Raw genomic sequence first — 21,045 nt, forward strand, 5'->3', positions numbered from 1 at the left:
CAGGCAAGAGAAGGGTAGTAAAGTCAGATTCATTCATGAGATTCATTCATGAGAAAGTCAAGCCCAACCCACACCACAGGCATCATCTGTTGGAAGGGGACTCCAGCTATCTTCTGGGCAGCTGGTGGGGGCCAGGGCCGGGGTGCCAGAAAACAACTGGGGAACAATTTGGGCTGCCTCACTGGTCAGTGGAATACAGGGCACCAAGGTAGAGTTGGAGAGAGAGGGTCAGGGAATCAGGAAGAGAAGAAAGTAGGTGATTAAGAGGGGCAAGATAGTGGAGCAGAAAGAAAGGAGGATTCACAGGCTGCATTTGGTTGTCTAGGCAAAGAAAAGTGAAATCAGCTCAGCATGGCCACTCTTCACTGGACACCAGTAGGGCTCCTCTCAAATTTTCTGACCTGACTGCTGCAATAATCATCGTGGTTCTGGTCATTATCTCTCCCCTGAGGGATGACTGTCATTCCAGATCATGAGAATATACTGCAAAGCCAGTGCCATCCTCCAAATACCTCATGGGACAGAGCAGGGATGGGCCTTGATTGTCCTTGCCAGGAAATGTGAGCAGAGTTGTCCACTCAGCAGCCCTGGATGGGAGGGTGGACTGAGGCACGCCTGTGCCTTGCCAAGGACAACCTCTGTCATGTTTTGGCGTAACCAGTAGAAGCTGGGTTTCAAAAGAGTAGAAGTCAGAACACTTGGGTTCTCATTCCGGCTTTGCCATGAAGAAAATCTGTGAGCTAGGGTCAATCATCTATTGTTTCTGAACCTCAAGCGCCTCCTTTGTAAAAGAAGGGGGGTAGATGATGTGGCCTACATTCCGCTTATTGTCTCAAGGGGCACAGTCAGGTCATCACAGGGGGAGCTAGAAAGATCTAAAGCAGGCGATGAGAAAAGTGGGGCAGCAGCAGCAGCAAACCTCTCTTCCTGCTGTCCTTTTGCTCTGGCTCTGGGGCCTTGGGGATATGACCCTGGGGGTTGCTATGACAACAAATCCTCTCAAAAAAAGACAAGGCCAGTAGTGCTCAGCAGTGCAAGAAGGCCTCGGTGATGCTGAGAGGTGATAGTAACGGTGGTTGGGAGACCCTTTCCCTCCCTGTTCCAACACGTCTGCAGGCTGCTGGGACTCCTGGCTGTGCTGGGGGCTGCTACTGAGGGGGCCCGTCAGTAAATGCAGAGGGAGTGGTTTGGAATCATCCAGGTGTTTTGTCAGAGAGTTGATGCAAAACATTTTATAAACTCCTAACTCCCGCATCTCTAAATCAGAATTGTCCCACATTTTACAGAAGAGAGGGATCAAACAAATGAAAAGAAAGAATGGCGGAAATCAGAATTTACTGAGTTTGTATTTTATACGAGACTCTGTAGCTTTCTACCGTTCTGAGAAAGGTAGCAATAGTTCCCCTTTAGAATGAGGACATTGAGTTCAGAGAGGGTACGTTGTTCCAGTTCGTACAGCAGAACAAGGATGTGAGATTAGAGATAGCCATGCTTTTTCAGTTACACCATGATTCTTTTCCACAGTGGCCCAGTAAATCAGTAGGCACCTAGGACTAGAGCTGGGAAGACTGAACACATAGGCCTTCCCAGAGTCTGGTGGGCTGTTAATGTGGCTTTACGCTTCCTTCTCAGAGGTTGTCTGCTTCTCCCAGCAAGGCCAGCCTGAGGTGCTTCTCACCTGCACTGACGGTGATGGCCTCCATGAACTGGTCCCTCCAAGAATGGGTCCCCACAACCAAGGCCAGGTTTGTCTTCTTGATCAGTTTGTCCACCGTAGTCTGTTAGGAAGAGAAAAACTTGGAATCATGAGGTTAGAATGCTCAGAACCAATAAGGAGTCTGGTTCATCAAAGGAATGAAAGATGCCCTGCCATCAGGGTGTTCTGACAGTTATGCATGGAGTGGCCTTGGGCGATCTCTTTTGAAGCAATCCTTCTATTTCCCTTTGTTTTTGGTTGTAATCTTTTTGTTTTGTTTTGTTTTGTTTTGTTTTGTTTGAGACAGGGTCGTCTCACTCTGTCACTCAGGCTGGAGTGCAATCACGGCTTATTGCAGCCTCAACCTCCTGGGCTCAAGCCATCCTCCAACCTCAGCCTCCTGAGTATCTGGGATCACAGACATGTACCGCCACACCCAGATAGTTCTTATTTTGTTTTATCTTTTGTAGAGATGGGGGTCTCCTTATGTTGCTCAGGCTGGTCTCAAACTCCTGGGCACAAGTGATCCTCCCACCTTAGCCTCCCAAAGTGTTGAGATTACAGGTGTGAGTCACCCATTGCCTGACCTGGTTGTGACTTTTGAAATTGGCTATTTAGAGTAATACAATAGAGAAAAGGATAATGATGTTAATATGTCTTGCCCTGTAGTAGTGAGTTTTAATATTTTTGCTTTAAAAATGCAGTTAAACACTAGTGATAATACATCTTGGGCCTTTCTAGCCCATTTATTTCACATTCTATGTTATGTTTCCTCACAATATTCCTAACATACAAATGGACAGCCTATTTGTTTCATGTTACAAATGGGGAAACTGAGACCTGGGGTGGGTAAGTGATTTGTTCAATTTCAGCTTCACATATTCACTAGTGAAGGTGGGAAAAAAAAAAAAAAACAAGTCTTCTGCCTCCCACTTTAATTCATTTATTATTCAATTAGACCGCACTGATTGCCTGACCTTGAACTCATAGGACTCTTCGATGATGACCTCTAGTTTGGGGTGTTCACCCAATACTGGCTTTCCCATCTCTGCCACCCTCTTGGCCTCCTCTTTCTCCATAGTCAGCTTCCTGTCTGTCACCTCTGCAACAAAACAAAATCAAACTCATTTTAACACCTTTTCCATTCCCTGGGAGGATACAGATCAGAGTATTAGGCATGGGCAGTGGGTACAAAGCTAATAACTCTTGGGAATGGGGAGTTCATACATTTTTTAGTGCCACTTTTTATGAAGTACTAAACACTTTATAACCAGACCATGAGACTGTGCCTTGCAGGCTGGGATAAGAATTGCTCTTTCTGTTTTACACCTGGTGGACAACCTGACCCAAAAGTTTTCTGAGAAATAACATCAAGTGAAGTTCTCGAGACATTCAGTGAGATGTGGGGGAACTGGGAAGAAAGGCCACATTTTTTGACCTCGAACTATTTTGAACTGTTGGCCTGTTGGTTCAACCACTTCCTGTAAGAGTTCTTGAAGGTGCAGAAGTACATTTATTCAAAGGAAATGTCTACTGGTTTCACAGCATCTTGACTTATTTACCAATGGTCCCTTCTCACGGTGAACAGTTAGATATTTTTTTTTTCCTCTTTGGCTGGTGAGTCCATTTTAAGACCACTTCTCCACGAAGACGTATTTTCTGGATTACAGTGAAATAGAGATTGAATCTTTTTATTCCCCTTTGATTAGAAAATTGCTCTTGGCAGCTTGCTTCTTTCAGAGCTCATTTAAACATCTTCCCATCCAAGTCCACATTCTCACTTGCAATTAATTCTTTTATTGGGCTCCTTAATTGCTTTCATTCCACACAGTAAACCTCCCAGGGGAATCCTGAAGTCCTTGAATAATCTCAAGGACAAAATGGGTCAGAGGCCAAGAAGGTCTTTTTTTCTCTCTAGCTGGGGAATTGGTGAAGCAAAGGGAGGGTTGAGACTCCAGCTCTCAAGTTTGCAAGGAAAGAAATTCACTGAAAACACTATAAGCCAAGGGTGTAAGTTACCAAGCAGGAAGCCTTATATTTTATGTAAGAATTTTCTTAGTTGGACTGCATGAAGATGGTATGAGAGAGTGTGGAGACTTCCTGAGCTCACTGTTTTACTCAGTGTTTCTGGCACCAAGCACAGAAGGCAATCCCCAAATGTTTGGGAGCTGTCTGTGGTGCTGTCCTGCCTCTAGTGTTGGTGGCCACTTTTGGAAACAATGTTTTCTCAAGGAGCCATGTCTTTCTGAGTATTTCCAAGTCAGCAGACATCCTCTAGCAGCCTGACTTCATTTTGTCTATTGAATTTGAGTCTCTGATTAGTTAATTCTGAAGGTAAATCTGGTTGAATCTAGGGTTCTGGCTATGGGGCTGGCAACCTTAGAAGCCAGACTGCAAGCTACTCTGGGAAAGAGCCCTTAGAAAAAGACACACGATTCCATACACTTTTCCTTTACTTGCAGGTTTAAGCACCATAGCACAATGCCTATCTTAGCAGTGACAGTATTATTCCACTCCTCCCTCCCCAATTGCCTCATGTCATACTTTACACATGACACAATAACTTTATATCAATATAATGAGCTCTCCAGTGACATATAGATGTACATGTCTAACCCCTTGTCTAGCTATCAATCTAGCACTTTATCCATCTGGCAGGATATTGATCTACCCACTGACCTGTCCACCCCTGTGGTGACAGTCAGTTTTTCCATCTAACTTTCTGCAAAAATTCCTTTGACAAATAACCAATCTTCTATCTTTGGATCTCCCACAGTCCCACAGAGGCACTCTGTATATATCTGCTAATTGATTGAGTCACACACCTTTAACTTAATTCTAGTTTCTACTCTCTTGGCTTGGCAGTAATTCCTGCCTTTTTCTATTTTTTGTCATGATCATTCCTTTAAATTCAAATTTTGTTAATTTCTTAAGAGAATTATAAGTCTCTAATTTAAAGGACCACAGTGGTTCTGATCACTTGTTTATGTGACTCCTCAGAATTTCAAGTAAAGAGAATAAAAGACAGGTGATTAGATATTCAGACTGACTAAATAAACTCTCAGTTCTAGGAAAAGGAAGAGAGGTTAGGAGGGGAGAGATAGAATAAGAATAGAATGGAAAATTGAACAAATATTGGAAGGACAAAGAGCTTTCTAGGCCAGACAAGAAAGGGAGGTTGTGAGTGCTCTGAAGAGTGATGCAGCTAGTGCTTTTCCTGCAGGGCCCCTGAGCTTGGTGGGGTAGCTCGGGATGAACATATTCGCTCTCTGTCTTTCACCACCAGGTGCTTTAATCATGTTTGCCTGTCCACCTAGGAAAATTAAAACCAGGATTTGAGATTTCCAGTGGATTGGAAGGCTAATCAAGCGCTCCTAAATTAAAGGCTTACAGATTAAAAGAGCTAGGAAAAGACACATTTCCTTTCCCACATTTTAGGTTCTATTGATATTTGCAAATATGTTAAAAATATAAGGCAATTTAAATTAAATCGCAGTCTTTGTTATGCATATATGTGTGGGGGGTGGAGAAAAGAGTTGGAACAAGGAAGCCTTACATATCTTCACAGGCAAGAGGATGAGTGCAGTGGAGAAGAAAGACCCAATGCTATGAAATCAATACCCTGGGAGAAGAGTGAAGAACAGAGGGTTGTGGGTAGCCCTTATCTTGTTGGTATAAAAAAGAAGCAAAAGGCCAAGGAAGCTGGAGTAACTGTTTTTTCCACAAAAGAAAGATGTAGGAGTTACCTACATTTGTTGTTGTTGCTGTTTAAGGCTCCCAGAAGGCAAATGTCCTTACTATGTACAGCACCTCTTCCTGAACCCAGGATGTAGCCTGTAGGTGACTCTGAATACCAATGAACTCTGTGAGATGTTTTGCCTCTTAAATGACCTTACCATTTTCTTCTGTGTTCAAAGAACTGATGAAATGTAAGATGTTCTTTTAACATATATTGAAACTGTCTTGTATAGACCACTCTGCTTGCACAGAGAGTTAGAATATTGCTAGGTATGCTAAAAACGCTTTCATATCTGCTCATGAAGTTGGATGCTGTTTACGATTGGTTTCCACTCACGCAAGCATACTCTCAAAGTAGCCATATGCCCTCCACAGCACCTAGATTCTGCATGAGAATCTCTCCAAAATAAATTCTCTAAAATTTCTATTTCCAGCCAGATCATTGCCCCCACCTCCATCCTAATTCATCTTGTTCATGGCACATAGGACTTTAAGGGTCAGTGACAAATGAACTAAAGTTCTACAGTTTAAGTCTCAGCTGCGATGAGATGGAAGATCTCCAAAACTGGTAAAATTCCAGATTCTTTAAAAATTATTTTTCCTATTCTCACAGCAGGTTTGGCTATTTTTCCCTGGATCCCTTGGGATTAAAGTATTTTCTTTCAAATCCTATCACAATTATAATAGGAGATTCCAGCTCTGACTCTCAAGGTCTCTTCCCCCACAACATGAGATGGCAGATGTTAAGACTCAGGAGAAGTCTATGATCCACCATCTTCTTGGTAAGCTTAATTTATCTTCCTGGTCCCAGAGAGGATCAGCTATGCTTTTACTTATGTCCACAGAGAAGTGATGCTCAAGGAATTGCCTTCCTCATGATTGCTTCCTCATAATTGCTTCATGTGGGGAAATAAATCTCCCAGTCCTTGAGAATTTGTCAGGTTAACTCGAGTCTGCAGTTCTTATTCAATAAATCAAAGGACATTGATCTTAAACCAATAATGGCACTGGCAAGAAGTGAAAAGAAAAGAGGGGAACAAGACACCTCTTACCTGGAGATAACAGGAGCGCTGTTTGCAAATGGATACCAGACAAGTGGAAGAAAGAAAAGGAAAGAGCATTAAGGTCCCGTCTTGAAAGTATCCCCAGGTTTTGTGGTTGCTGGCAGCGTAAGGAAAGCAGTGGGCTTAGTAGATGAGAGCTCAGCAGCCACATGCAAAAAGCAGCCTTTGGAGCATGCACAGAGCAGCAGCAAGAGGTGTGAGCAGCCGGAGAGGCTGCTGAGCACCAAGGCCCTGTGAGGGCATTTGCTCCCATGCCTTCCCGGCAACCCAAAGGGCTAGGAATGGAGGAATGAGGATGGGGAACCAAGTGGGTGTGTTGGTCACTCATGATCATGTAGGATATCAGGTTATCACATCCATTCTGTAAAAACAGGAGTGAGAATCCGGTTATCATGAAAATTGTGTAAGTTGCAATCCTGACAGACTAGCTAACTTATCAGTGGCAAAGATAACCATGGGCCTTGAATGGGAGCTCAAGGAACTGGGTAGCATTGTGCAAGAGTGGAACAGTGCCCAGGTCTACGTCCTTCATCCCTGATGACTTAGCTGAGCTGAGGCTCAGCTTCTCAGTGCCCATGTTTCCATGACTACAAATGGCTTCCTACCTACCATGTGGACCAGAACTTTGATTTCCCCTAAAAGAATGACTTAGTGAAAAGGTAAGTCCTGCAGAATGTTTTTCTTGAATGGTTTCTCTTTACTATAAACATATACTGGAGGTTAGGACTATGGACTCCTACCATTTTGTATCACCTCTACTTAGCAAAGTCCCTGCATAAGGTAGTGTTTAATTAAGTTTGGCTATTTGCTCTTTCGGCAACTGTCTTTTCTATAGGTCTCATGGTGCTGCATCTCTCTGGTTGGGTGATCTTTTTGTGTCAGAAAGGACAGGCTAAATCAGAGTCCAGATATTCTGGAACAGAGAGACTGTCATACCAACAACTATACATAGATGGGAGATGACAATTGTAAGGTCTCTACGTGGATGGGAAACTGAGTTAAAGACATACTCAGACAGTTTGTCTCTAGCCCTTGCATTTGTACTTAGGCTAAATTCTCTTAGACTTTAAGGTCTAAGAATTAGAGAAACTCTTGTTTCTTTAACTATCCTGTCTATGGTATCTTAGTATAGCACTCACTCCTTGGCTCTCAGATAAAGGTCTGGGAAGAGCTTGCCACATATTCCTGGTGTGGTGGTGACTGATAGAGATCGCTGAGGAAGAAGTGTGTGTTGGGAGAGGACCAGAGGGGAAATATCTGTGAATTGTTTTTTCTAAGAATCTGTAGGAACGCAACTCAAGCCTGTGATCAATCATCCTATATGCACAGCAACTGAGACGTATGTGAATCCAGAGTCTACATGATGCATAAACAAGGCAGTTCACTTTTTTAGGTATCTCCCATCTAGAATTCGAAAGGTTAATGGATCAATGGCTTTCCTCACTACATAGAGATAGAGATAGATGATTGATTGATAGATAGATAGATAGATAGATAGATAGATAGATATACAGATAGATAGGCAAGAGCCTTTTTATTCTGCTCCTTCCAGGGGTTTGCATGAAAGAGCTCCTCCTGGCCCTCAAGTTCCAGCAGGGGAGATCAGAGATCCCAGCACATCAATGAACACAGGTGGGCCAGATAAAGGCAGCTCTTCCAGAAAGGTTGCTGCTGCCCTGGTTTTCATTCATACATGTCCCCAACATCTGGCCCGTCCCTAGCACAGTGAGAAGGCCTGCAGTCAGCTGGATTGCTTCATTCTCTGGTCATCGTCTCCATGAATCCAAGACTTTCCGCTTGGCAGTTACAGATGGGTCAGTGAGATCTGGGTAGGCCAGCTTTGACTGACATAATACCTTGAGGGTGTTTTTCCTGCTGCTGCTCACGAGAGAAGCTGGAGCTGAACTTTCCCCTGTATTGATCCCCCGGGTCAGGTGAGAGTCATTTATTCCTGCTCAGACACTCCAGGGACAAGCTGGAAAGAGCGTAGCTCTGTGAGTAATTAGGAAGCATCTGGGCAGCTTGTCAAGATGAGCCCATGGATATGGAAAAAGGAGGAACAAACAGGCCCCATTCTCGAGAGAGAAAGAGCTTTCCTTTTCACCCTAAAGCTTCCAATGTCCAGGGCCAGGCCCAACAGCCTTGATTACGTTGCTCTGTGTTGCTCTCAGAAGCCCACTTCTAGATTCCAGGGCAACTGTGTTTCCTATTCAGTCTCCCCTTTTTCCTTCCCTTTTTTTCATCCCCCAGCTCATCCAGAGCTTTTAATCTCAACTCTGAAGTCTGTTTTGTTTGCCAAAAATAGAGTCTCCTATTTCAAATCCAGTCTTTTTTTAAAAATGCAATTGTCATTTTGGCCATGCAGAGACTATGCCGTTCTGAATGTCTAAGACTTTCCCATGCAGTAGTGATAATGAAAAGCAATTTCGACTGTTCTGTCTCTCACTATGAGAACAGCAGGGAATTCTGGAAATTTGGATCGTTTTCCATTTGCTTCTGATTCCAGACAATCAGGTTTTACGACCTTTCACCTTATGGTCTAATGTCAAAATACGGGAAGGACTGAAGAAACTGGAAATTAACCCTCTAGCAAACCTAGACAATAAAATAGGTGGGTGGGAAATGGACACATTTCTTATTGCCCCTGTTCATCTTGGCATCCTGGGGCAGATCTGGGGGCACATCACACAGATAACTTGCTGAAATCCTTGTCCTCTTACCTACTCCCTCCACCATGGAGTTGCTGACATTTCCTTGGACAAAGAATCCAGGGCAAAGCGGAAGATGTCCTCAAATGGGGATTAGCCATAGATGTTTGCATTTGGCTTGGTCTCTTGAAGAACACAAGGCTTATCTTGGGTCACTCTCTGTCCTACTGTTGGTAGAGGTTTTTAAGGGAGGCATAAAAGAAGAGCCTCTTTACTGGTGGAGTAAAGGCATATCTGGACTTTCAATCTCTTCCTCTTGTCTGGAGCCACTGCCTTCCTTCCTGTACACTGTACAATCCTTCGTGCTGCTTTCATTTGCATCTAAGTAGCTTGGACTGTGGAAACTGATGAAGCTGACTTACAATTGGCCTTAGGTATCTGCTGCTTCCAACCAATTATAAATATGCGGAATAAATGCTCAGGGGAGGGGGGAATGAGGAAGGGCAGGTGCTGAGGCAACTTCTGAGAATATTATTGGTGGCAGAAACTGGAAGTTTGGCAAGAATACAATGTAGGAAGCAATCGAACCAGAGATATTTTCTTTCTTCCAGCAGTCTTTGGCAGTCAGGCTGATGGCAACATTTTATTGAGTGGCCAAGAAGAGAACCAGCAATGGAAGATGGAGAGGGGTGCTGCCCCTTGCACATCAGGTGTGTCCAAACCAGTGCAGGCACAGAAGCAGTCAGCTCTGCAGGAGAGTCCCCAGCAGACAGAGAACTGACCAATGACACTGAGAAGGCCTGCAGAGGATCCTTTGGGAATGTTGTCGATTCTCTTAGATCTGTCCTCGTGTGGAAAGTTTTATGCTGCTCTTCGTCACATGAATATGAAATAGTTGCAGAATGATCACCCCTTTTTGACAAACAGGTGGATTTCACTGCTCCATTTGCTAGGAGGCCCCCAGCACCCTATCTCTCCTGAATTGGAGTGTGAACGTCTTCTTGCTATTTCCCAAGAGCACCCTAACGTATTCCCACATCAGTGCCTCCAACACATTCAAAGTAGTGGCTTCTAATCACTTTCTTCAAGGGAAGAAATCCTTCCTTACATCTACCCTGGCTGCAACATAATCGGCCCCTGAGGGATGAGCCCCTGGCAGATATTCTCAGATGCATGTCCTGAGGAAAGCAGGAGATGAGGCCACTTCTCTAGTGTGGGATGAGGGTTATCTTGGGATCTGGGTCACATGTTCACTTGCAGATGCCAAGCAAAGGCACACATCTGTGAACCTTCCAACACCTGTCCCTCAGGGATCAGCACCAACTGCATCATTTAGAGTCTCTTCTGTTTGAAAATTCACAAGTCGGTACTCCAGGCCTGCCCAAGGTCAGTCCTTTTCTGGATCCCACTGGCTAGGGGAATTTTCATACCTGGAACTACTCCCTTCCCTTTGTGAACTCTCAATTTTCTGCTTTAGAGCTTGCATCGTCCCAAAGTAGCCTGAAGAAGGTACCCAGCCTTGGGCTAGGAACAGAAGTAGAATGGGATGGGGTGGGATGCCCAGAGGAGGAAGAATAGCTCAGGATTCCAGATAGCGTGATTACCACAGAAGTCAACTCTCTTTCCAAGAGCTCTCAGAAGCCGTGGCCTCTAACAATTGGTAAACTTACCCATGCCATGGTCTGCCCAACTGTGAAATAGGTGGATAATACACTTACCTCTTCGAAGGGCAGAGGGGCCTATGGGCCACTCTGCAAGTGAATAACCTGCCAGGCATTCAAAGGAAGTTGGGAAGTGCAGCAGAAAACTGTCAAAGCATCATTGCAACCCAGGCCCTAACCCCCATCCCAGACCCTCCCACATTCAATCCAGGCTAAACAGTGAGGGGTGGCAGGGGAGGAAGGCAAGGAGGGGCTCAGGCATGCATCGCATCACATTCCTTTCTTTTTCTTCTCCTCCCCACCCACCAAGGAATTTTCACTTTTACAGGTTACAGTTGGGGAGGTGGGGGGTGGGGCGGGTCATGGGGGAGAGCGCAGGGGCCTGTGGCAATTGAATAATTGTAAAATTGTAGCAGAACAGGGACCTAACTCATTAGGGTAATGAGGAGTTGAGGCTGCAGTGCTGCCCAGCGGGCGGGAAAGGAGGAATTTGGAATAAGCTAAGGCTAAGAAGGCAGAGATGATACCGAAACAGGGTGAGAGCGAGAATACAGGAGGGAAAAGAATAAAAAAATCCATTGGTCAAAAAGAGAAAGGAGGAGAAGGGAAGAAAAGGAGGGAGACAAAAATATAGTTGCTTTTTCTTTTTCGTTGTTGTTTTTCAGTTTGTTTTAATTTCTTGTCTTTCTTTTTGTTGTTTTGTTTTTAAAGAATCTCACACCTGATATTCCACGTTCCATCCATTTCGGTTCACCAAGGACAATGAAGAAATTCTCTTGCCTTTCGTATTCCTCCTCATCTACTATTTTAACCCTTACGGTTTTCCTGTAGGGACAACAAGAGAGAGAGTATGTCGACTGGGTCGGTAGATTGGTTGGTCACCTGGAGCACAGCCCTTAAAAATCATTCCCCATCACTCCTGGCACATGCAGCCCAGTCCCGCCATGGTGGCTTTCGACAGGACCATGGTGGATTGTGTTGTTCTCACGTAATAAATGGTCTTAGCTTTTCTTGTCTTCTCAGTCATAGTTGTTCTTACGAGTGAGTGGGGCAGGGAGCCAGGAGGCAAGGAAAGGTGGGCAAAGGAAGGGAGCCAGAAGGACAGAAGGGGACGGGAAGGCAGAAGGCAGGTGATGGTGGGGAGGAGTCATTTTAGACCTTGCCGACAGCTGTTAGTAGGAAGTGAGTCTGGCAGCACATTCCACAGGGTGTCACATGGTAACAGCGGCATTTCTCTGGGCAACAGGTAAACTACAGATCCACTGGGAATGACCCAGGGTCTTCCCACAACAGAAAATATGTCAACAGAACCCAGGGCTTGTGTCCCTTCTTTGTGTTTATACTCACTTCCATTGTGAGTTTCAGGGAGAAAATTTTAAAAGGAAAGTATTTATGAGGAAGGGAAACCAGAGAGAGGAAGAGAGAGAGAGACAGAGAGAGAGAGAGAGAAGGAAAAGAAAGGAGGTAGAATTGTATGATCTTTCACATTCTTTATCTCATAGGAGGCTTCCATGGTGGGAACTAAAATGAATATGTATTAACCACAATATGATATAGGAATCCTTTACAATTTACAGCTGATACACTTCTGGGAAAATGTGAAGAAAAAGATGTAAATCATCAAATTCGAAAACACCTTTGGGCTTCTACCACTTGAGGGTGATGTGTCCCCAAACTGGCTTTCTCAATGTGAATTATCATGGGTCTGGGGCACAAGGTGATGGAGATTTCTGTTCATCTCTAGGTATCTTAACAAAACATAGCATCTTTTAAGAACAAATCACCCGGGGAGCAAAGGTTCCTTGAAATTCACTCCCCTCCAAAGACCGGCTCTTTGTCATGTGGAGATGTTGACATGTGGATCTTGCTCTTCCTATGTGGTTTCTTCTGGTCTTTCACGGAATCACAATGGTGGCCAGCAGGTCCTACTAGTGAGCCAGAATTGTTATTTTCTGCTTTGTTTTCCTTTTTCTTTTTTGGCGGGGGATGTTATTGGGGGAAAGGCCTAGGAACTAAATGCTCTAAAAGGTAAAGAGCATTTACCTCAATGTCTCCTCAGATCCTCTGATGTCCCTTTGACATTCTGTGGATGTGCTCAGCTTTGCCGTTTATAATGTAGTAGACTGACCTGAGGGGGTCTGTAGGGCCCAGAACTTGCTGCGCATTTGTGGTGTGTGCACTTTACAAGTACAGTCACATGCCACATAAAAGCGTTTCGCTCAACAACAGACCACATCTATAATCATGGTTCCATAGGGCTACATTCTACCATCTGTTTACCACACCTTTTCTATGTCTAGGTATGTTTAGATACACAAGTTCCACTGTGCTGCAGTTGCTTACGGTATTCGGTACAGTCACATGCTGTACAGGTGTGTGACATTGCTCCTGTTGCCTGGGAGCAATAGGCCCACGTAGTCCAGGTGTGTCGTAGGCTATACCATCTAGGTTTGTGAAAGTGAACTCTGTCATGATCCCACAATGACAAAATTGCTTAAGGACACATGTCTCAGAATGCATCCTTATTGTTAAGTGATGCATGACTGTACGTTTTTATTACTTCGCTGGGTCCTTCTTTTGGCGTCTTTTTATATTGCTCAGTGGACAAAAGACAAAGTTCATTGATTGTCAAGAGGCATTTTTTTGGGAATATTTCTGCTGGCCCTAGATATGGGACCCCAGGGCTGTTTACAAGGCATGTGCCTGTTTTTCTGCTGCAGGAACTCTGCTGTGGGATGGGATTGGGGTGCTCTGCGACCACGGGCATGGCCTGGAGGGCATGAGGGACTGGTTGACAGGGGAAGGAACAGCTCCCTCCTCCACAGTATGGTCTATTCAGAACATAGATCACACTATGATCTATCTTCCTGACTTGCCTATTGGAGGCCATGGGATGTATGGGGTCACTGAAGTGGAAGGCAAGGCTCCATCCACTCTGAGAAGCCCCATAGACTTCTTGGGGAAGCTTCCATTCGGGTCACAATGATCTCCACCACTATTCTAACTCTGCCTCCACACCTGGGTGTTTTTAATAGGAAAAACAGAGGAAGACAAATGCGTACTTGATCTAACTCACACCTGTACTTTCGGCTTCCTCAAGGTCAGGAGGAGAAATAAGCCTTGATAGTAGCAACATGGCAGGTAAGATGGCTCCTTTTGGACGGGAATGACCTATAATCCAAATACATTGATTCTCCACTTCCTGGGATTCTAAGTTTAGCCCTGAGAATAACAGCTCCGTGGAATCTGTGCTGAGAGCCTGTTTCTCAGTGCTGTTCTTCTGCCTGGTGCTGGGCTATCTGGTCCCTTTTTTCCCATTCAGGAAAAGTCAAGAGCCTCACATGGTACTCCCAGCTTTCTGGCTCTTTCTTTCCCCATACTCATTTCCTCATCCCAAAAGAATTATCACTGGTCTCGAGCATCCCTCGTATGGATGCCACGTGTCAGGCTGGCCGGTGTTAGGACAGAGCTGGGGACAGAGAGAGGACAGAGGAGAGGGAGGAGTGAAAAGAGAGCAGAAGAGACAGCAAGAGAGGATACAAGGGAAAGGGAACCAGACAGGTGGAAGACAAGAGGAGGAGAAGGAGACAAACAGGTCGGAGAGGAAGAAGCAGAAGAGGAGAGAAGAACGTTAGTGTTAGCGTGGAGGACAGGGTACTACACCTTTCTGAAAACTCATATCCACCATGCGGGGCCCCATCATCTCAATGAAGTAATTCTTGTTTTTCTCATACGCCTCATCATCAATTACCTTGATGTGAATTGTTTTGCTGTGGATGGAAAAATAAGTATCATAAGCAAGGAGTAGCGTGTGGGGCAAGTCAGCCAGGAGACAAAAACAGAAAGAGAAGGAAACAGTTAAAAGATTCAGAAAGATCCAAGTTTGCCCCAACACCACAGGGGCACGGAGGAGAGGGGCTGCCTGGGGCCCCCCTCCAGCCTCACCAGGCTACTCCTGGGCTTTGCACAGCTTCATGGCATAATCAGATTTGAAGACTGAAAAGAAAGAGCTCAAGCTTCACAGCTGAGGGCTCTGACTTCTAATCCTGGAGATGCTGTGTCATCTCGGACAAATAATTTAACTGATAAACAAACAGGATGAATCATGCTTACAGCATCCCAGGGCAGTTGTGAGAGCAATGAAATAACATACACATAAAGGTGTGAGCGTTAAGGTCCCCATGCTTGCTTCCGTATCCCTCTTGCTTTTGGGACAAGGGAGAATTTTTTTGACTTTTGAAATCAGCTGATGTTGATCCAAATGGTTTATTTTATAAGAAGGTCAGAAAGGGACAAACTGGTTTGTGGAAATCTTGCCCAGAAATAGTAGAACTTCTTTTTCTGTATAGCAGTGACTATCCCAGGGGAGCCGGCAGCAGGGAAGGGGGTGGTATTTGGCTCATGTCACACATTCTGGCAATTCACAGCAGGCCTCAAAAGCTACTGACACTAACTCCAAACTGGCTTCTGCAGTCACAGGGATGCACCGGCTGGATCACATTAATTCTAGGGCTCTCAGAATTAGGATTTCTTTCTCAGTCCTAGGACAATCTTGTGGCTAGCACAATTGTATTGCTTTACATGTTAAAAGGTGTTATTTTGTTAATATAAACATTTTAAAATATATGCGAATGTTAGTTACCCTGTTCTGCATTTCTTCTTTCTTTCTTCCCTTGTTTGTTTATTACTGGAACTTTAAAAACAGATGTAGACCTGGGCCTCTCCAGGCGGTTGCTTACTAAGGGAACATTTCAGGACCAGTTCCCAGGGAAGATGGGGAAGATGTTTAGGCCTCGTCTGGTGGGTGTGTGACATTGCTAGGTGGGTGGGCATGGAGCTGGGTCTCCCTGCAGTTGTGGGAGTGAGGAGGCCTGAGCAGGAGCACTGGGCAGTGGCCATGGGCCTGCACCCTTTCAGACACTGCTACCCCGAGACCTTCAGCACCTCCTTTTATTCTTTTTTATAAAATAGGAATTGTCACGTTCTAACCTGGGACAACCTCCCTGCCCTCGTGAACTTCCCCAAGTCACCATTAGAGCTTTGGATGTCTAGAGAGTCTCTGGTGTCCATACTGCTGATCCTGCAGAATCAGATCTGGTCCATTCCTCCTGAAGTGAATGCAACAGCAGTTACCAAGACACCCTGGTCCCTGCCGCCCCACCACATGACTCCAGACCCTCATCACTTGCCACACCCACCCCAGTCACGGAAAAACCTGGCTCACCATGGTAGAAAGAGTGGCTCTTCAACTTGTGAAAGGCCATGATGCTTTGGCCTTCCTTCTTCCAGGTAATGGAGACAGATGACCCTGATTCAAATCTCACCTCCACCCCTCACCAGCTGGGTGACTCTGGGTGATGCTGTAAAGTTCTTCAAGTCTCATGTGTAAGGTGGAATAATAGCACCTACTTGGTAGTGTTCTTAAATGAAATTATTTATATGAAGTGCTTGGCAGGGTGTGTGTTCCCTATTAAAAGTTTCATAAATAGCAACCATTGTCACTAAGAGTAACAACAATCCCAGTTTGGTGGTTTGAGAGTAATATGTAAGGGAAGCTTATCATCTTCAGCCATTAAGTCAGAAAACTAGGGGAACTCAATAAGTAAAGTTGGTGACCCAAGAGGTGGTTCAAGCTTGAAATAGAAGTCGGGTCAAGAGAGGTTTGGATAAAACAGTATGATAAATCCTAAATGGGCTATTAGAGAGGGTTGGAATGTTAAGGGTGGTAATAGAGAGCAACCCTCATATTCTCTTAAAATCTAGCCCGTGCCCCTATCAGCAACAAGCTCTGGGCTGGACAGAAAACATGTCATACGACATAGCGTGGCTTGTGCTGTTTTGATTGACATCATAAGTGGGGAACAAGAGATGTCATTGACATCTTTTTTTTTCTTTTCTCTTTTTTGAGATGGAGTCTTGCTCTGTTGCCCAGGCTGGAGTGCAATGGTGCAATCTTGGCTCACTGCAACCTCCGCCTCCCGGGTTCAAGTGAGTTTCCTGCCTCAGCCTCCCCACTAGCTGAATACAGGCACCTGCCACCACGCCCAGCTAATTTTTGTATTTTTAATAGAGTCATAGTTTCATCAGGCTGGCCAGGCTGGTCTCGAACTCCTGACTTCAAGTGATCCACCAGTCTCAGCCTCCCAAAGTGCTCAGATTACAGATATGAGCCACTTGCGCCCAGCCTGCCATTGGCATCTTAGGTGGGGAACAAGAAAAATAAGGACAGGTGTTAACTAGTGGCAAAAGGGACTTAGATTAGCCAGCGGGAATGACCACTGGAGCAAGGAATGAATGGAGGAGGCAGGGTATAGGGTTCCCCCATTGAGATCATTCCCAGGGAAGGTGTCACTGTTCGGACTTATGGTGTTACCTTGCCTGGAGGCTAGAAAAATCCCTTCCAGTTCTTGAACACTGGAGAAAGTTCTCACTTCTGCTCAAGTCACAAATGGGACTTTAAGTTTAATACGAGCTACCAGTCAGATCTCGAGTTCTCTTTCCAAACTTGTTATTTTCTGTTTCCGTCAATGGCACCATCATCTAACAAATTGCGCAGTTCCCAAACCTGGAATCACCCCTCATTCTTTCCTCGCCCTCAGACCTCTCTCTCTTCCCCAGGAGAGTTAATTTTCTACTACCCTTCCCTCTGCCTTTAAGACCTACATCAAAACACCAACACTTGGCCAGGCCTGGTGGCTGACGCCTGTAATCCTAGCACTTTGGGAGGCTGAGGTGGGTGGATTGTTTGAGGTCAGCAGTTCAAGACCAGCCTGACCAGCACGGTGAAACCTCATCTCTACTAAAAATACAAAAATTAGCTAGGTGTGATGGCATGTGCCTATAATCTTAGCTACTTGGGAGGCTGAGGCAGGAGAATAGCTTGAATCTGAGAGGCAGAGGTTGAAGCGAGCAGAGATTGCACCATTGCACTCTAGCCTGGACGACAGAGCGAGACTCTGTCTCAAAAAACAAAACAAAACAAAACAAAACAAAACAAAACGAAACAAAACCACCATCACCTCTCCCTTGGACTTTGCAGTAGCCTCCTAAGAGATTTTCCTGTTCCTGCCTTTGCCCTCTTTCCTCAATCCCTTCCCCACATTACAGCCAGGGCTAACTATTAAAAATGCAACCCAGGTCCTATTATGCATCCTGTAATTGTAATACATACAGAGCCCTTACCATGGCCTATGGGAGCTTGCATAATCCAGTCGCTGCTGACCTCTCAGACCTTGTTCATAAGGTCTCCCCTCACTTATGTATCTCAGACACAGTGGTCTTCCTAGTCCTCAAATTAAGCCTTTTCCTACCTAGGGCAATCCCCTTGCTATTCCCTCTGCCTAGGATGTTCTTCACCGGGGTCTGTGCTTAGTCTCATCCTTTGGGTATCTGAGTAAACATCACCTCTTCAGAGAGGCCTTCTGTGGTACCTTATCTAGAGGACTCCCTGCTCCACCACTTGCGGGCACTTAACACAGCCCAAAGTTAGTTGGTTAGTTACTAATTTTGGATATAAGCTCTGCAAGTACAGATAACTTGTCTTTTTTTAAAGCCTGCAGCACCCAGTAACCCCAGGTAGTCTCCAGTTCAAGGACTAACAAGACCCCACCCTACTTACTTTCAAGATCAAGCAAGATCTTGTCTATCTGACTTGCTACGGTAGTCCCAGTGCCCAGCACAGTGCCCGGCATACAGAACGCCCTCAATCATGACTTGCTGAGTGACTAATGGTGATTTTTCTAACACACCTGAAGCTTCATAAAATGAATTCACTCTGTCTTTTTGCAGTAAGAATATGTCATTAGAGACAAAAAATATTTTGAAGGCAACTTTCATGGAATGCTTGAGGATTCTCAGTGGGACAAAGAAGCTGCAGGCCCAGTATCATCAAACCTAGACCCCAGCTTACTTAACATACCACAGTCATCTACTCCAAGGGAGATCTCTCTAACAGCAATCCAGGATATAACTTGTTGGTTCAAGTGAGGGTTTTTAAAATCTTTTTTGGACCCCCCCATTTCCAGTTCTTCTTCTAGTGCAGTGGCAGTTACTTAATGGTCATGGGGGCAGATTATCCCCCCGCAGCTACTCCTAGAGTCAGTAATGCTCGGAGACTCCAGGACCTGCACCTGCCTGTCCTCCAGGCTTTCTGCAGAAGGAGGTGCCAAAGCACGCAGCGTTTCCAGAGAAGACCTGGCTGAGCTGCTGGGGAAAGCTGCTCCCAGGAGACCTTCCACCAAACAACCTGGAGGCGATTAGGGAATGCATTTCTGCGCTGCCTGGCTGGCCCTTTGAAACAGCCTTTTGCATTGAGGACATTCAAATCAGGCCTGTTATCCTCAGGGCACTGCAACAGGAAGGGTTCTCTTTAGCCATTGAGTTCCTTTAGAGTGAAAGTGGGAGTAAGCAGCATTTATTAGTTGAGTGGATGATTAATACTTCGGAGGAGGCCTTCTTTATACAGGAAGGAAGAATTCTAAGATAAGACATATGCTTACATTGTGTTCACCACCATGAGAACCCTAAGAAGAACATTCCTATTTCATTTTTCCTATTTATTCATTTATTTATGTTTTTATTGAGACAGGGTCTCACTCTGTCACCCAGGCTAGAGTGCAGTGGTATGATCATGACTCACTGCAGCCTCAACCTCCTGTGCTCAGACCATCCTCCTGCCTCAGCCTTTTGAGTAGCTGGGCCCACAGGTGCATGCCACCATGCCCGGCTAAGTTTTAAAGAAAATACCATTGGTAGAGATGGGATCCCACTATGTCGCCCAGGCTGGTCTTGAACTCCTGGGCTCAAGTGATCTTGCCTTGACCTCCCAAAATGCTGGGATTACAGGCTTGAGTCACCATGCCCAACCTCTTATTTCATTCTTACTTCTACTGTATTAACATAAATATTATTATTACCTACATTTAATTTTATTTATTTATTTTTTTGAGATGTGGTCTCACTCTGTCTCCCAGTCTGGAGTGCAGTGGCATAAACTGGCTCACCACAGCCTCAACCTCCTGGGCTCAGATGATCCTCCCACTCAGCCTCCTGAGTAGCTAGAACTACAGGCACCTGCCACCACGTCCGGCTAATTTTTGTATTTGTTGTAGAGATGGAGTGTCGCCATGTTCCCAGGCTGGTCTCGAACTCTTGGGTTCAAGCAATCCCCCGGCCTGGGCCTCCCAAAGTGCTAAGATTACAGGTGTGAGCCACTGGGCTTGGCCAGTTATTACTACTTCCATTTTGAAGATGAGAAAATAGTCGCTCAGGGAGGTTAAGTAACTTGCTCAGTTGCACAGCTATTAAGCAGCTGAGCTGGGATTTTAGCCTATGTCCCCTATTACTCTTATAGCTTATTTCTTATGCAAGTGGGTAAGTTCTGGATGCCATTCCAGGCTGCAGCCACAGTGAGGTGGCACAGAATTTATACGCTGAAATCCCAGCAGCACAGGCAGGTAATAAGTGGATCTGCCTCTGCATTGTATTGTGAGTAGGTGGCCTCCTAACCCTTTGGCCCTCCCGTGCCAGAAATAATATCTGAGTACAGGCTGGGCTTCTGACTCTGTGACCTCTTCCCGCCTGATTCCTGCTGAATGACTCTTTACCCTGTCCAGAAGGGTTCCCTTTCATCACTTCTAAATGTATCCTTGCTACTCCAGGCCAGCTAACACTCACAGAGCTGCCTTGACCCGGGGCAGCTGGACTGAGCAGACGGAGGAGCTGCAAGCCTTTTCCTGGGAGCTTTCAGAAGCCTCACATCTCTGTGCTGGTTCTTCTTGTAATAATTTCCTTTATCTTCCCGGTTGGGTGTTGCTGCCCCATCTCTTCACCTGCCAGGTTTCTGACTCTTTGAACATGGACTGAACCCCCTCCACCACTGGCCACCAACAACACAACACCATTTCCCTGACCCCTCCCAAGGTCTGAGGGGAAGGCCCCTGTTCCATGAGAAGGCTTAGGGTCTCTAACTGGTTTTCTCTTGAAAAGAAGTGCGTCATCTGGTCCCTGAAACCTGCGCTTCTCAAACTTTAATGTGCACATGAATCACCTGGACATCTTGCTAATGGGCAGATTCTGATTCGGTAGATCTGGGGTGGGGCCTGAAATCCTGCCTTTCTAACAAGGTCCCAGCGTGTGCAGATGCTGCTGGCCCAGGGCCAAAAGATCTCTTGGAGAATCCTCTCTATTAAATACCCAGGAAAGAGGAACAGTGGCTTGAATGCTAGTGCCAGTCAAGG

General features: G+C 45.4%; 1 protein-coding gene across 7 annotated transcripts in view; it reads right to left on the minus strand.

The window, feature by feature from the left end:
- SLC8A3 (solute carrier family 8 member A3) overlaps window positions 1-21,045 on the minus strand; it is a 144,320-nt gene that overhangs the window by 4,794 nt on the left and 118,481 nt on the right. For 3 of the 7 annotated variants that reach the window (XM_021675048.2, XM_012438222.3, XM_012438226.3), the window contains 4 exons: window positions 14,471-14,577; window positions 6,487-6,504; window positions 2,674-2,798; window positions 1,679-1,778 (listed from right to left, as the gene is read on the minus strand). In XM_021675048.2, the coding sequence (XP_021530723.2) occupies window positions 1,679-1,778; window positions 2,674-2,798; window positions 6,487-6,504; window positions 14,471-14,577 (350 nt within the window). Of the gene's footprint in view, window positions 1-1,678; window positions 1,779-2,673; window positions 2,799-6,486; window positions 6,505-11,528; window positions 11,633-14,470; window positions 14,578-21,045 lie in introns of all 7 variants that reach the window. The other 4 variants (XM_064374989.1, XM_012438223.3, XM_064374987.1 and 1 more) reach the window with 3 other exon arrangements.

The sequence above is a fragment of the Aotus nancymaae genome, unplaced genomic scaffold (genome assembly GCF_030222135.1).
Source record: "Aotus nancymaae isolate 86718 unplaced genomic scaffold, 86718_ANA_hifiasm-v0.15.2.pri h1tg000011l, whole genome shotgun sequence".
NCBI lineage: Eukaryota > Metazoa > Chordata > Mammalia > Primates > Aotidae > Aotus > Aotus nancymaae.